A 12,025-nucleotide genomic window follows, 5' to 3' on the forward strand; every position below is an offset into this window, starting at 1 on the left:
AGAACTGTCCACCAGGCTGGGGGTGCCGCCAATGTCAGGGGACAGGGAAGTGGTCAGAGGCAGCTGTGAGGTGCTAGGGAGCCGGGGGACACAGTGGGGTCTTCTCCCCCAGAGACATTCACAGGCCTGAGGGGCTGTCCAGGGGAGCTGGACCCTGCCCCCAGGAGACCCAGCCACATGCTCACGGACCCCCATTCTCAAACGGGACCCTCACAGCTGCCCTACACTACGGGATGGACCCACTGTCCCCTCCCTGTTGGGCCCAGAGTTACCCAGCCAGTGAGGGGTCACGGATGGCCTGGCTGTGTCCCTGCTTTGGGAGCACAGATGTTTAGGAAGCAGACAATGCAAGCGATACCCGGGTCAACTGCAGGGCTAGAAGGAGAAGACCAGGGAGAAGCCGGCAGGTGGACCAGGAGGGAGCAGGAAAGAGACCCTCCCCTTGGGGCTGGAAGAATGAGAAGGGTCTGCGGGCTCGGCAGAGGAGTAGATTCTTCCAGGAAATGGGACCGGCTGGTGCAAAGGTCCTGAGGCAGGGAGAGTTACGGCACATCCAAGGAACTGGAAGAAGGCAGCCTGGGGCATGAAGGGGCAGTGACTGAGGTGGACACAGGGCCCAGATGAGGGACCCTGTGGCCAAGGCGGGGCTGTGTCTTTATCCCGAGAGCAGCGGGGAGACCTACAGGGGCTTTATTCGGAGCAAGGACGGGCTGTGAGGACGGCGGCGGTGGGGGGGGCAGCTGGGGCGTTGGCCAGGGAGAGCTGCAGGAAGGGTGAGCTGAGTGTCGAGGGGGCACTGCTGGGTGGCCAGGAGGCTGGTGGGCTTGGGGCCTCAGGGTGGGGGTGTGGGGGTGGCCGGGCCCGGCCCAAGAGGCCATTGGCAGATAGAACCCACCTGCCAGCCACTGCTGGGCCTGGTGTCACCCTCCCACCCAGCCCGGAGTTTGGCGGAGGCGGCCAGGCACTCGCTGGCTCCAGGTACAAAGTGTTCTGCCCGGCGTCCCCCTGGCTTCCGGGACTTCGAGGCCCGTCAGAGGGGCAGTGCAGGAGGGGAGGCGGGGGGGGAATCAGATGCCGGTGGGGCCTCCTGCCGCCAACACAAACACGGCCTCTCGCTTCCAGCCTCCGTCTCCAGTCTGCCCTACATTCCCGCTTGCCCGCCCCCCCCCCCCCCCCAAGCAGAGAGGCTGTGTCGGCCCAGCCTAGGGCTGCCGGACGTGGGCAGGGCAGGCGGCCGCCCCTGCTCGGCCTCCGTTGGCAGGACCCCCCGGAGGCCCGGTGAGGGGCTGGCCCAGCCCATCAGGGAGGCCCGAGCCCCACCCAGGGCCTCCCCCCAGCCCACCCGCCTGATAGCTGTGGGTCCTGGCCCCACCACCCAGGTCTCCTTCTGGGGCCCCTATAACTCTACCACTGACCTCCCCCCCGTGTCTCATGAGCCTTCTCCTCCCTCAGGTGTTACTGGAAGTCCACGGGGCGCAGCCTCGGTGGGGCTCGGTGGGGCTGTGGATGTGTCGGCCCCAGCGGAGGCCCACGGGGAGGGCAGGGGGCCGAGGATCCAGGAGTATGGACTGCGTCGATGAACACAGCACACACAGACCCTGCAGGGCTTTCATCCTAGGGCAGCGGGGGATGGGGGGCAGCAAGAAGCAGGTGTGTGAGGTCTGGAGGCCGGGGCCTGGGCGGCAGCTCAGTGCTTCCAGTACGGAACCCGGGAGGCTTCCTGGAGGAGACAGCAGAAGTGCAGACGAGCTAAGGGCACTAGCCACGTGCAGCCCAGGAGGATGCTCCTCACGGGGCAGGAGCAGGGACAGACCAGGGGCCCGAGGCTGGGGCTGACAGGTGGGTGATGGGCTCAGACCACACAGCGCCCCCCTCCCCGCCCAGCCACCATGATGGGATGTCTGTTCAGACCTCAGAGGACAGTCTTCTCCCAGTTCTGAGCAGAGGAACCAGATCCCTCAGACTGCGAGGGCGGAGGGCGGAGGGTGCTGGCATTGTCCAGGTGAGCTGGTCCACACTTCCCTCACAGCCTCTCCGGCCAGCCCCCCGGGATAGATCGACTGAGGGGTTTCACCTCCAGAAAGAAGGGCCCTGCTGTGCACCGATGGCTGAGAGCAGAGTGTGTTATGAGGCCGCCATTACTCATGTTTTCGTGGGGACACGAGGAGCTTAGCATGTAAAAAGGGCCTTCTGTTTCGGTGGGGAAAAGGTAGGTTATTCGGTAAAATGTGGTGCATCAGTGGTCTGACATTCAAAATCAGTCCCACGCCAATCAAAGATTTATGGGTAAGGTACAAATCCAAAAAGCACTAGGAAAAAATGTTTCAGTGTTGGAATGGGGAAGGCCAGTCCACATGTGCACAGAAATCTAGAAACCATAAAGGAAAGGAGGGATAGCTCCCACTCCATGAAAAAGCAGACGAGTCAGATTTTTGTGCAGCAAGACAAAAAATAATAATTACGATTGCCATAAACCACTGCACGAGACAAATAGCACACTAGGGAAACACATTTGTGATGTACATGTGGAAGGACAGACTTCCTTAATATACAAAGAGCCCTGATAAATCAATGACAATGAAAACACCTGGCCGGCAGCGTCAGCCAGGGAGGGAGCAAGCACTGGGCTTGGAGGACCTCTGCACCTCCTGCCTGGCACTGGGGCCCTGGGAGAATGTCAGGGGACCTCACTTCCTCATCCAGCAAGTGTTCACAGAGCACCGGCTCCATCCCACATGTGTTTACAGAGCAGCCACTACATGCCAGGCTCCGGGAGACCGTCTGGGAATACCAGAGTGACAGTGTGGCCAAAGGCCTGGCCGCAGGAGCCTTCAGTGAGTGGAGTGGAAGGGGCCATGAGCAAGCAAATCAGCAAACAAGGACATTTTGGGGAGTGGTGAGAGCTACGAATAGAACTGTGAGCGATTCAATAAGGAGGCTCCTGGCTGAAAAGGTCAGGGAAGGCCGCTGCCAACATTTGAGTTGAAGTTCTACGACATGGTGGCAGAGGGAAGAGCACGTTCAAAGGCCCTGGGGCACGATCAAGAGGGATGTGTGTGCTCAGGATCCGAGAGAAGGGGGTCCGGGAGGACTGACTGAGGGGGCTGCAAAAGATTCCATTGCACTCTGGGTGCACCCGCCAGGAATTCTGCGGAGGGCGCTAGCTCAGGGCAGCGGGGAGAAGCTCAGCCTGGCAGCTGTCTAGGCCGAATGGGAGGGAGCCAAGCCTCTCAGTGAGAGGGGACCCGACAGTGCCGGCGAGGGATGCGGGTGGCCCGGGCTGGGGTGTCAGAGAAGGAGAGGAGAGGGGTGGGATTCAGGGCACGCGCTCTGGAGCGCCGCGGGACCCCAGCGGAGCACTGCACTGTGGGAGGGCCGGCACCAACCCTGAGACAGGAGGACAAGGTTGGGTGCAGTTCTCTTTGTGACCTGCTGTGCTGAGGTGCTGTAAGGCCCACATGTCGGTGGAGGCGAGCTTCTGGGGCCCCGGGGAGGGCACAGAGCCGGGGCTGAGACTTGGGGGTGTCTGTGCAGAGGGAGGTCCTAGGGCTGGGCGCAGAGGGTGGGCGAGGTTGTGCCGGCCTGGTGAACACAGGTGCAATGACCCTGAGACCCCTGTCCACGGTCAGCCTGGAACAAGGCACTGCTGAGCTCCCCGGCAGACCCTGGGCATCCGTGAGGCAGCCCCCAAGCAAGCAGGTATCTATGGGGCTGGTAGAAGTCTCCCTGTCTTGGTGCTCTCTCAGAGGGAAGCAGCCTGCACTCCTGAGGGGTGGTTAGCGAGGGCCAACCAGGCACTGGCAGACCTCTAGAAGGGTCTTGGGTCGGGGCACTGACCAGGTCCTCAGCCATTTGGTCACGCTGTGCAGAGGACCCAGCTGAGACATGGCTGACCTTGGCAGTGGCTCAGTCCACCTGCCATAGCGTGGCCTCCTCCATCCCCCCTGCAGCCCAGATAGCAGGAGACGCAAGGGACAGACGCTAGGACAGAGGCCTCGGAGACACTCACCTTAGCCAAGTGCCAAGTCATCGACCCCACCATGACACGAGCGGCTGCCGTGTCTCCTGCCCCCCGGAGCTGAGGCTCACCCCGAGCCTGGACTCCGCCCGAGCAGAGGGCGCTGGCAGACAGGCGGAAGGACACGGGTTGGTGACCATGAGTCCCTGTTAGAAGACATTGGCATTCAACAGAGCCCCCTTGCCGGGGGTGGGGGGGGAGGGTTTGCTGCTCAGCCTCTGAGTTGCTCTGTCCCAGCAGCATCGTGGACCGTGGAGGGGAGCTCACCTCCTTGGCACATGCAAAGGCCCAGGGGCCTAGAGGTCCTGGTAGATACGCCTGTACCCTCGGCAGCTCGGGGAACATTTTAGTGAATGGTGACCTGTGTAAAATCACACCTGGGGCGGCTCGTGCATTCTCCAGCACGGTCTCCGTGCCCCAGAAAGCCCGGTGTACATGCGCACGCACACACGTACCCACACATGTACCGGCCGGCCTCGGAGGCCAAGGGACTCGGCCAAGGTCACCAGGCTCGGACAAAACCCCAGGCGGCCCGTCCAGTGCCCGAGGCCTCCTCCCCTCGGACCCGGACCCAGTGCCACGCACACCCCCAGAACCTCCTCCGAGGCCGCAGGCCAGCCCTCCCGCGGCTCCGTGGCCCACGCATCGGACCCTGTGGCGTGGCCGCCCCCTCAGCAGTGGGTGCGCGCCTCGCTGCAGGACGGAAAGCTCCAGCAGAGCGGCGGCCCTGGGACTGGCAGTAAAACCTCTGCCGCTAGAAACACGGTTGGGTTTTCTCCAAGAGCTAAAGCACTAAAACAAAGTCATAAACACAATTACACCGTCTCCTGCCATAAATTAGGACGTTATGAAGCGCTGTGATCTATTCCCACTCATACCCAGCTCTGTAAGACGGCCCAGCCCCACGGGCCCTAACGAAAGGGTGATTTATGGGCGCTGTTGTCGGCTCCTTGCCGTGGGGGAGGGGCGCTCCCGAGCCCCGAGGAGTCAGAGGCCCAGCGCCAGGGGCGGACCTGCGGGCCACATGCGCGCTCCGGGCTGGGCGGGACATCCCGGGACAGCTCGCCCCAGGCAGGCGGACAGGCACCCTGTGCCCCCTCTCTGTCCCCGGGTGGGGCTCTGGAGTCCGGCTGCTGGGCAATGTAGCCCTGGCTGTGTCCGCCCCCCGGTGCTGGCCAGGGCAAAAGGAAGGGCAGAGGCCCCGGGCTCATGGAACCTGATTCTAGTGAGAGACACAAACACACCCCCGGTGTCTGGGGGGAAAATATGGGCTGCTCAGGGGGGATCCGGAGGGCCTCAGGTCGGCGATGCTGGTGAGACCTCGTTGGGGGGCTGGGGGTGGTGACTGGTGCAGGCAGCTGGAGCAGTGGGGACGAAGGCCACCATGTGTGAGAGGATCAGCTGAGGGCTCTGCAGTGGAGTGAATGAGGAGGGAGGAAGGGAGGCCAGAGAGCCGAGGGGGGCATGCAGAGGACCACGCAGGGACTCAGGCTTCCAGCAGCGGGGTGGCAGCTCGGAAGGGTATGAGCAAGACAGCGACGGGACCCGGCGTGTGTTCGGAAAGGCCTGTAGAAGCATGTTGGGGGAGGCAGGGAAGCTGGCTGGCAGGCTACTGCACCTGTCCCAGTAAGAGAGCATGGTTGCCTAGCCTGGGCTTGGCCATGGAGGGGTCCCCCAGGCTCTGCCGACAGACAGAATGCCGAGCGTGATGCTGAGATTTGGAGCCTTTTCCCGAGATGAGGAGACTTCGGAAGGATCAGGGTGGGCCCAGAGAGGTGGAAGGACATAGACGCGGGGTGCAGGAAGCTGTGTTCTCACAGTCTGAGTTCAGCCTGGGGCTGCATGTGCAGGTGCTGGGTGCGTCCCTGGTCTGAGCCTGGCGTGCTCCAGGTCAGAGGATGGGGGGGTGGCCCTCCTGTCAGTCAGTGGGGAGGGCTCTGGGCAGGCAGACCCCAGACGGAGCCGATGCCCTCCCCTTTGTGGCTTTTCTCAGGGGATGTGGGAGCTCGGCATCACCCACAAGGGCTGGAGGGCACAGGGAGCAGAGGTCATAGGTCCCTGTGACCCCCGCCACCCTCCCTGACCAGGCAGCAGCTTTTGGAGTGAGGGTCAAGGGCCATGCCCATAGGAAGGGGGCACAAGCATGGCATTCTATGGGGATAGAGAACTCAGAAGTCCTAGGGTTGCGGGGGCGCAGGACAACCTCCTGTAATCTGCTCAGCAGCCCTGCGGCCCAGGGTGGGGGGTCACCCCTCTCAGACCAAGCCCTTCCTGTGTCCAGCAGGGCCCGAGGACCCCTTGGTGTGGCCAGGCTCTTTCATGGGGCGGGCACACACACTTCTATCCACCAATCAGAGTTCACTCCTCAGACCCCCATGTCCCACCCTGTGCTGGGGGCATCTAGTGAGCTCTGTATGTTTGGGAGGGATGGCAGGGTGACACCGCCCACCCATGAGACTCTGAGGTGTGGCTGGGGCTCGAGGGCCCTGGCCAGGGGAGGTGGGCCTCTGTCCTGAGCTCTCCAGCACAGGGCTCCCTCCTGGCCTGGCCAGAATGGGGACTGGGACGGTGGCACCGGGGACCCCTCCCCTGAGCCCCTCCTAGACCTGCCCCCAGCTGTGTCTCCAGGGACTTGAGGCACCACTGGACCTCAGCTGCATCACCCGTCTGATGGGCTCAGACGGCAGCCACACGGCACCCCCCATGCCCCAGCCCTTCACTCCCGCATCTCCCTGGTGTCTGTGAAGTGGAGGGGGGGAGCCAGGGAAAGCCAGCGGCCTGCAGGAGGGATGAGGGAGCAGGTAGAGGATGAAGGGAAGGCAGAGCCAGTATGCAGACGTGCTGAGTGATCACAGCCACGTCACTGTGCACGTGCCCACTGTGCGTGCCAGGGTGAGCTAGCTGGGGCTCTGGGCTCCTGTGTGCCCAGCCCTGAGCCTAGAACCCCCCAGCTCCCTACAGCCCAGGTGGGTCCAGGGCAGTCTGCAAATAGGAGGGCCCAGGTGACCTTCGCCGGGGACCCCGCAGAGGGCTCTGGGATGTCCCGGGAGGAGGTTCCACCCCACCTGCAGACGCCAGGGCACCACCTGCTGCCTCTCGGGGCCGGGGGCTCCCTCCCCTCGAGCCCCAGGCCTCCGTGGGCCCCCCTTTTGCTCGTCTCCCACCGGAACAGCCAGGGCCATTGGCAGGTCGAGAGCCGGCATCAAGGCTGAACAGGTCCTGCAAAAATCTCCCTTGAAAGACTCTTTTTCAAGATTTTCTTTTGAAAACAAATTCATAACCACATCACACAGGAACCCCGTCGCCTCGGGTTTGATCACCAGCCGCCCGGGGTCCTCTCGCTAGCTGTTACTCTAATTGCTTTTTTTTCCTTGGAGGGCCGCGTGCGTCGTCTGTGGTTATTAATCTGGTGAGTCGAGGCGAGGAACAAGGGCCCTTTGTCGGCCCTGTCCGTTCAGTCTCTATCAGATTGCAAGGAACCATGAGGTCCAAGATCCCCAAAACCGATCTGCCCCCACGGCTCTGGGCAGCGCCGTTGCAGTCCCGTGCGGGGCTGCCTTCCCCTGGGCACCCGCCAGGTGGTCGCACCTCTCTGCAGCTGGGGTTTGGCCACTGAGGACCCCCACCCTACGTGTGAGTGGGAGAAAGGCACGCTGTGCTCAAGTAGAGAAGGGAGGGGGACAAGGCCACCTCGGGGGCCACCTCTCTGAGAAGTGACGGAGCGGGGCCTGCGACCAACGGGAGCTACCTGCCCGTCACCCTGGCTCGGGCCCTCCTGAGCCCGCAGGCCAGGGAGAAGGAGGGAGGTCCCTGCCAAGGAGCTGCTGCATGGATCCTGGGACCACCCTGAGGCCCTGCCCCGGAGCAGAAGAGTGTCTGACTACATCAGCCCGGGGGGCTGGGCAATCACAGCAAATATGGGGTACTCAGTGCCAGCACCTGAGCCCAAGGCAGGCCTGGGGGGTGGGGGGGGACCAAGTTGGGCCACCAAGCACCAGGAGGGGGCCTAGCTCTTCAGGGAGCGGGGGAGAGGCTGGGAGGGCTCTGGAAGGCTTGACCCCCACCCCCGGCGTTCACCGCACCCCTGCCTGCCCCAGTATGGCCTGCAGGACAGTGCCCGGTGGCGGGACGGGCCGAGCGCCTCCCCCGGCCACGCCCAGCCACCCCCACCCCTCCTGCATCCCAACCACACTTCTGTTTCCTTTTTGTCCAAGAACACCCTGTAAAGGCTTCCATACCCACTTACACATCTGGGGGCTCCAACAGATGTTCGAGTGCCGTAGAGTGAAAATTTATGAAACCACAAATTCTCTTCTGTAATGTATTTGGGGCTCTAATTAATGCCAAACCAATTGATACCCGAGCTGGGGCCTGTACAGTTAAATGACACTGAGCCATGCCTGGACGTGCCTCCTTCAAAGCCATTCATGTGCAGGGCCTGGGGAGCGCAGGTGACCTCCCGGGGGCCTCCCAGGGTACCCGCAGGTAGTAGAACTAAGGGGCCCCAGGGGATCTCGGGCCAGGAAGAGGGGTGGGGTTTAGGTGTGACCGCAGACAAGTCCCTCCACCCCATGTCCCCTCCTGCCTTGCTCACTGTGAGTGTCCACCCAGCCTTCTGAGCTCAGCTTGGACCCCCCGACACACACCCTCAGGTCTGGCTGCATCAGCCTTGACCCCTCCCGGACTGACAAGCGTGTCTTCCCAGCATGGAAGCCCAGGGTTGGGGGGCTTGCAGGGGTGAAATGGGAGAGGCAGGGGTCCCAGCCGGTGACCATGTGCAAGGCCCTTCTCCTCCTGGGACCTCAGGGTCTGTGTCTGTGGGTTGGGGTGTAGGTCTCAGTTTGGGGGCTAGGAGAGCTGAGCAGCCCCCGGCCCCACCCCAGCCAAACCAGAGAAGCCCTGCACCCCTTCCCTTGATCGCCTCGGCTCCAGCATCAGATTTATCTGGGAAAATAGAGGATCAAGCCCCTTGGGCCCCGGGTGATGGGGCCTCAGACGAGCAGCTGTCCCAGGGGGACTGAGAGAGGTAGTTCTCAGAGCCAGGGCCCCCGGCCGGAGGCAGAGACTACACCGGCCTCAGCCCTGCAAAGCTGAGAAGATGGGTCACCTGGGTTGGAGGAGGGCACAGCCCCCCTCCCAGGCAGCCCTTCCAAAAGGGGGAGGGCTGAGGACGGGGAATCCTCCCGGCCCCCATCCTGCCCTGCCTGGCACAGGGGCTCGGGGTAAGGGACTCCTTTGGCTCCTCAGGGGAGACCCCTCTTTTCTTCTTGTTCCTCCCTCCTCGCCCCTCCCCTGCAGTTCAGCGTCTCTGGTGGGCTGGAGGGTTGTGGGCTGCCATACCCGCCTCGGGAGCCGGCCGCCCTGGGGACCCGGCTCCTCCAGCCCTCACGGGGTTTAGGGCCACTTCACTCAACAGCAGTTTCCCCAGGGCAGTGCAGCCAGCACCCAGCTCTGCCTGGTCCCGGTGAAGGGGTGCTGCGGCCAGCGGTGGGCCCAGGGGTGTCTCGGGGAGCAGGCTGGCCCCGGGCAGCCCCGGACAGAGCCCTCAGGTAGAACCGGCCCCCTCTCCGTCCCGCACCGTTCCGTTCCCAGTCCTCCGGGTGCTCCAGGCACCCACAGCAGCAGCAGGAGGGCCTGCTTTGTTCTCTGACGCACGTCGTGAAGGAGTCACCCCCAAGGCCCTGCAACCCTGGCTCATGCCTGGACCCCACAAGCTCACGGCTCGCTGGCTCCACACCCTCTGCTGGCCTACTCCCTGCGGGGGGCGGGGGGGGGGAGGGCCCTCGCTCGACAGCGCCTGACCCCCACCGGGCCGCCCCGCACTGCCCCGGGCTGCCTTCAGCCCCCGCACTGCTAGCCCCCGGCAGGCACTGTGGGGGACGCACCCGCTGGCCCCGGCCCATGCTGCCCCCGCGTTTGCTTCCAGTCTCCCAGGGTGAACCCGTCTGTTCCCCATTGGCAGCCCCAGAGCTCAGAGCGGGTCAGGCTTCTGATAAAAGGGGGTTGGGCCACGTGGCCAGAAAGAGCGCCCCGGCCTGACCCCTGGGGAATCGGTGCAGATGGGGTCCTGATTGGGTGGGGACTCACCGGGAAGACAGTGATGCTGCTGGGAGGGGGGCAGAGAGGCAGGTGGAAGACGGACCCCACCCTGCGACCCCTGAGCCCTTCCCAGGAGGAATCACCTGGTCCACCTACAGGAGAAAGGGGGGTGGTCTCTGCAAATGCAGACACACACAGGGGGCCGCGCACACGTACACACATTCCCCGCACACCCAGGCCTGTGCACGGCTCACGTGTGCAGGGACCCTCGGGCCTGCTCCCTGGGCACCTGCCCTGCCCCAGCCCTCGCCGAGCTCAGGCCCCAAGGCCATCTGCACACCTGGGCTTCTCCCACTCAAGACTCACCTCTGCTCCTCTCTCCACAGGTGACACAGCTGGACCAGAGGCTGGTGCTCATCACAGACCTGCTTCACCAGCTTCTCTCCCTGCACCAGGGCGGCCCCCCAGGCGGCCGGCCCCCCAGCGAGGGGGGGGCCCAGGCCCTGCGGCCTTGCAGCACCATCAGCCCCGAGCTCTTCCTGCCCAGCAACACCCTGCCCACCTATGAGCAGCTGACTGTGCCCCGCAGGGGCCCCGACGAGGGGTCCTGATGGGGGCTTGGAGCCCCAGGCCTGTGAGGGCAGGGCCGGAGGGGCTGTTCAGCCTGGCCCACCTCCCACCCAGCAGGGGCACCCCACCCCACAGGTCGCCGGCATCTCCTCGAAGGCCCAAGAGAGCAGCCCCTCCCTCCCAGGCCCCGGACCCCCCAGGGGCCACGCCGTCCTGAGAGCCTGCACTTCGAGGAGTCACCGAGGCCACCCTTCCAGCCAACGGGTACTAGAACTTGGCTGGGTTTGGGGGCCCCTCTCAGCTCTGAGACCATGGCCCCCCACATCATTTGTATGCCGGTTGGGACACAGTGGCAGGGCTCAGTCTAGACCCCCGGGGGGCCGGGCATCCTAGGCACTTGGTCCAGCCCACGTATGGTCAAGAAACAGCACAGGTGTGTGCAGGCCCACCCTGGTGGGCCCGGGGCCTTCCTCGGGGGGAGACAGAGGGATGGTCAGGAGAGGGTCCCCGGGTACCCCACCCTCAAACTCGAACCCAGGACCCGGGGAGGAGGCAGGCAGGGCAGGGCTGGCCCAGCCCGTGCCAAACCGAGGATGCCCATGATCAAGGCCTAGCGGCCCCGCTCAGAAGACCCCAGGCCTGGGCCGTGTTCTCCACCCCACAGAGACACCGGCTCAGAGGGCCAGGGCTCTGACGGAGGGGACCCTGAGGCTACCGCGTCCGGCAGGAGGGCCCGGCCCACCACGGTGCCCAGAGTGCTCCCTGGGGGTGGACTGTGCCCCACTGTGGACTGGCAGCTTCTCCTGCCCACCCCCTGCCCTGCGCGCGGCCCCCACCTCAGCTCCCCGCCAGGTCTGAGCAGCTAGAAAGACACACAGAACCGCCGCCCCGTCCCCGGCCGGGGGTGAGGTGGCATAAGGGTGTCACAACCCCTGCACAAGACAGGGGCTCCTCCTGGGCATCGCATCTCACGGAAATCAGAATAATTTGTGGTGATTTGGAATCTGTTTTAATGAGCTTCACAGTGTGATTTTGATTCTTAATTGTGGCGCTTTTCCTAATAAACGTGGAGTCATGGAGCTGGTCTCGGGCCTGCCCTTGCCTTCATTCCCGAGGGAGCAGTCCATCTTTGGGACAACCCGTCCTCCTGCGGAGCCGCAGTCCCAGCTTTCAACACTCCGGAGCACCCTCGTTGCCGTCTGCACTGGCCCAGGGAAGGGGAAGAGCCCCGGAGCCCCCAGCTCTCTGGGAGGAGCCCTCCCCGCCCCGGCCCCAGGGACCCAGAAGCACCTTGAGGCCAGGCTGTTACTGCCCCAGCCCTGTAGCCAGCACCGAGCTCAGCTCTGCCCACAAGAGCTGATCAGAGGGAAAGAACACAGCCAGAAACATGGCCTGGCC

The 12,025-nt window shown here is 64.0% G+C and overlaps 1 protein-coding gene across 1 annotated transcript in view; it reads left to right on the plus strand.

Moving 5' to 3' along the window:
• Nucleotides 1–11,711, plus strand: part of KCNQ1 (potassium voltage-gated channel subfamily Q member 1) — a gene marked incomplete at its 5' end in the record, with an annotated part of 315,610 nt that extends 303,899 nt beyond the window's left edge. Inside the window, one exon of the mRNA XM_025878623.1 lies at nt 10,444–11,711. Coding sequence (XP_025734408.1) covers nt 10,444–10,668 — 225 coding nt within the window. The remainder of the gene's footprint in view (nt 1–10,443) is intronic.
• Between the last annotated feature and the right edge of the window lie 314 nt (nt 11,712–12,025).

The sequence above is a fragment of the Callorhinus ursinus genome, unplaced genomic scaffold (genome assembly GCF_003265705.2).
Source record: "Callorhinus ursinus isolate GAN/ISIS: 27379988/994484 unplaced genomic scaffold, GSC_fseal_2.0 scaffold51, whole genome shotgun sequence".
Classification (NCBI taxonomy): Eukaryota; Metazoa; Chordata; class Mammalia; order Carnivora; family Otariidae; genus Callorhinus; species Callorhinus ursinus.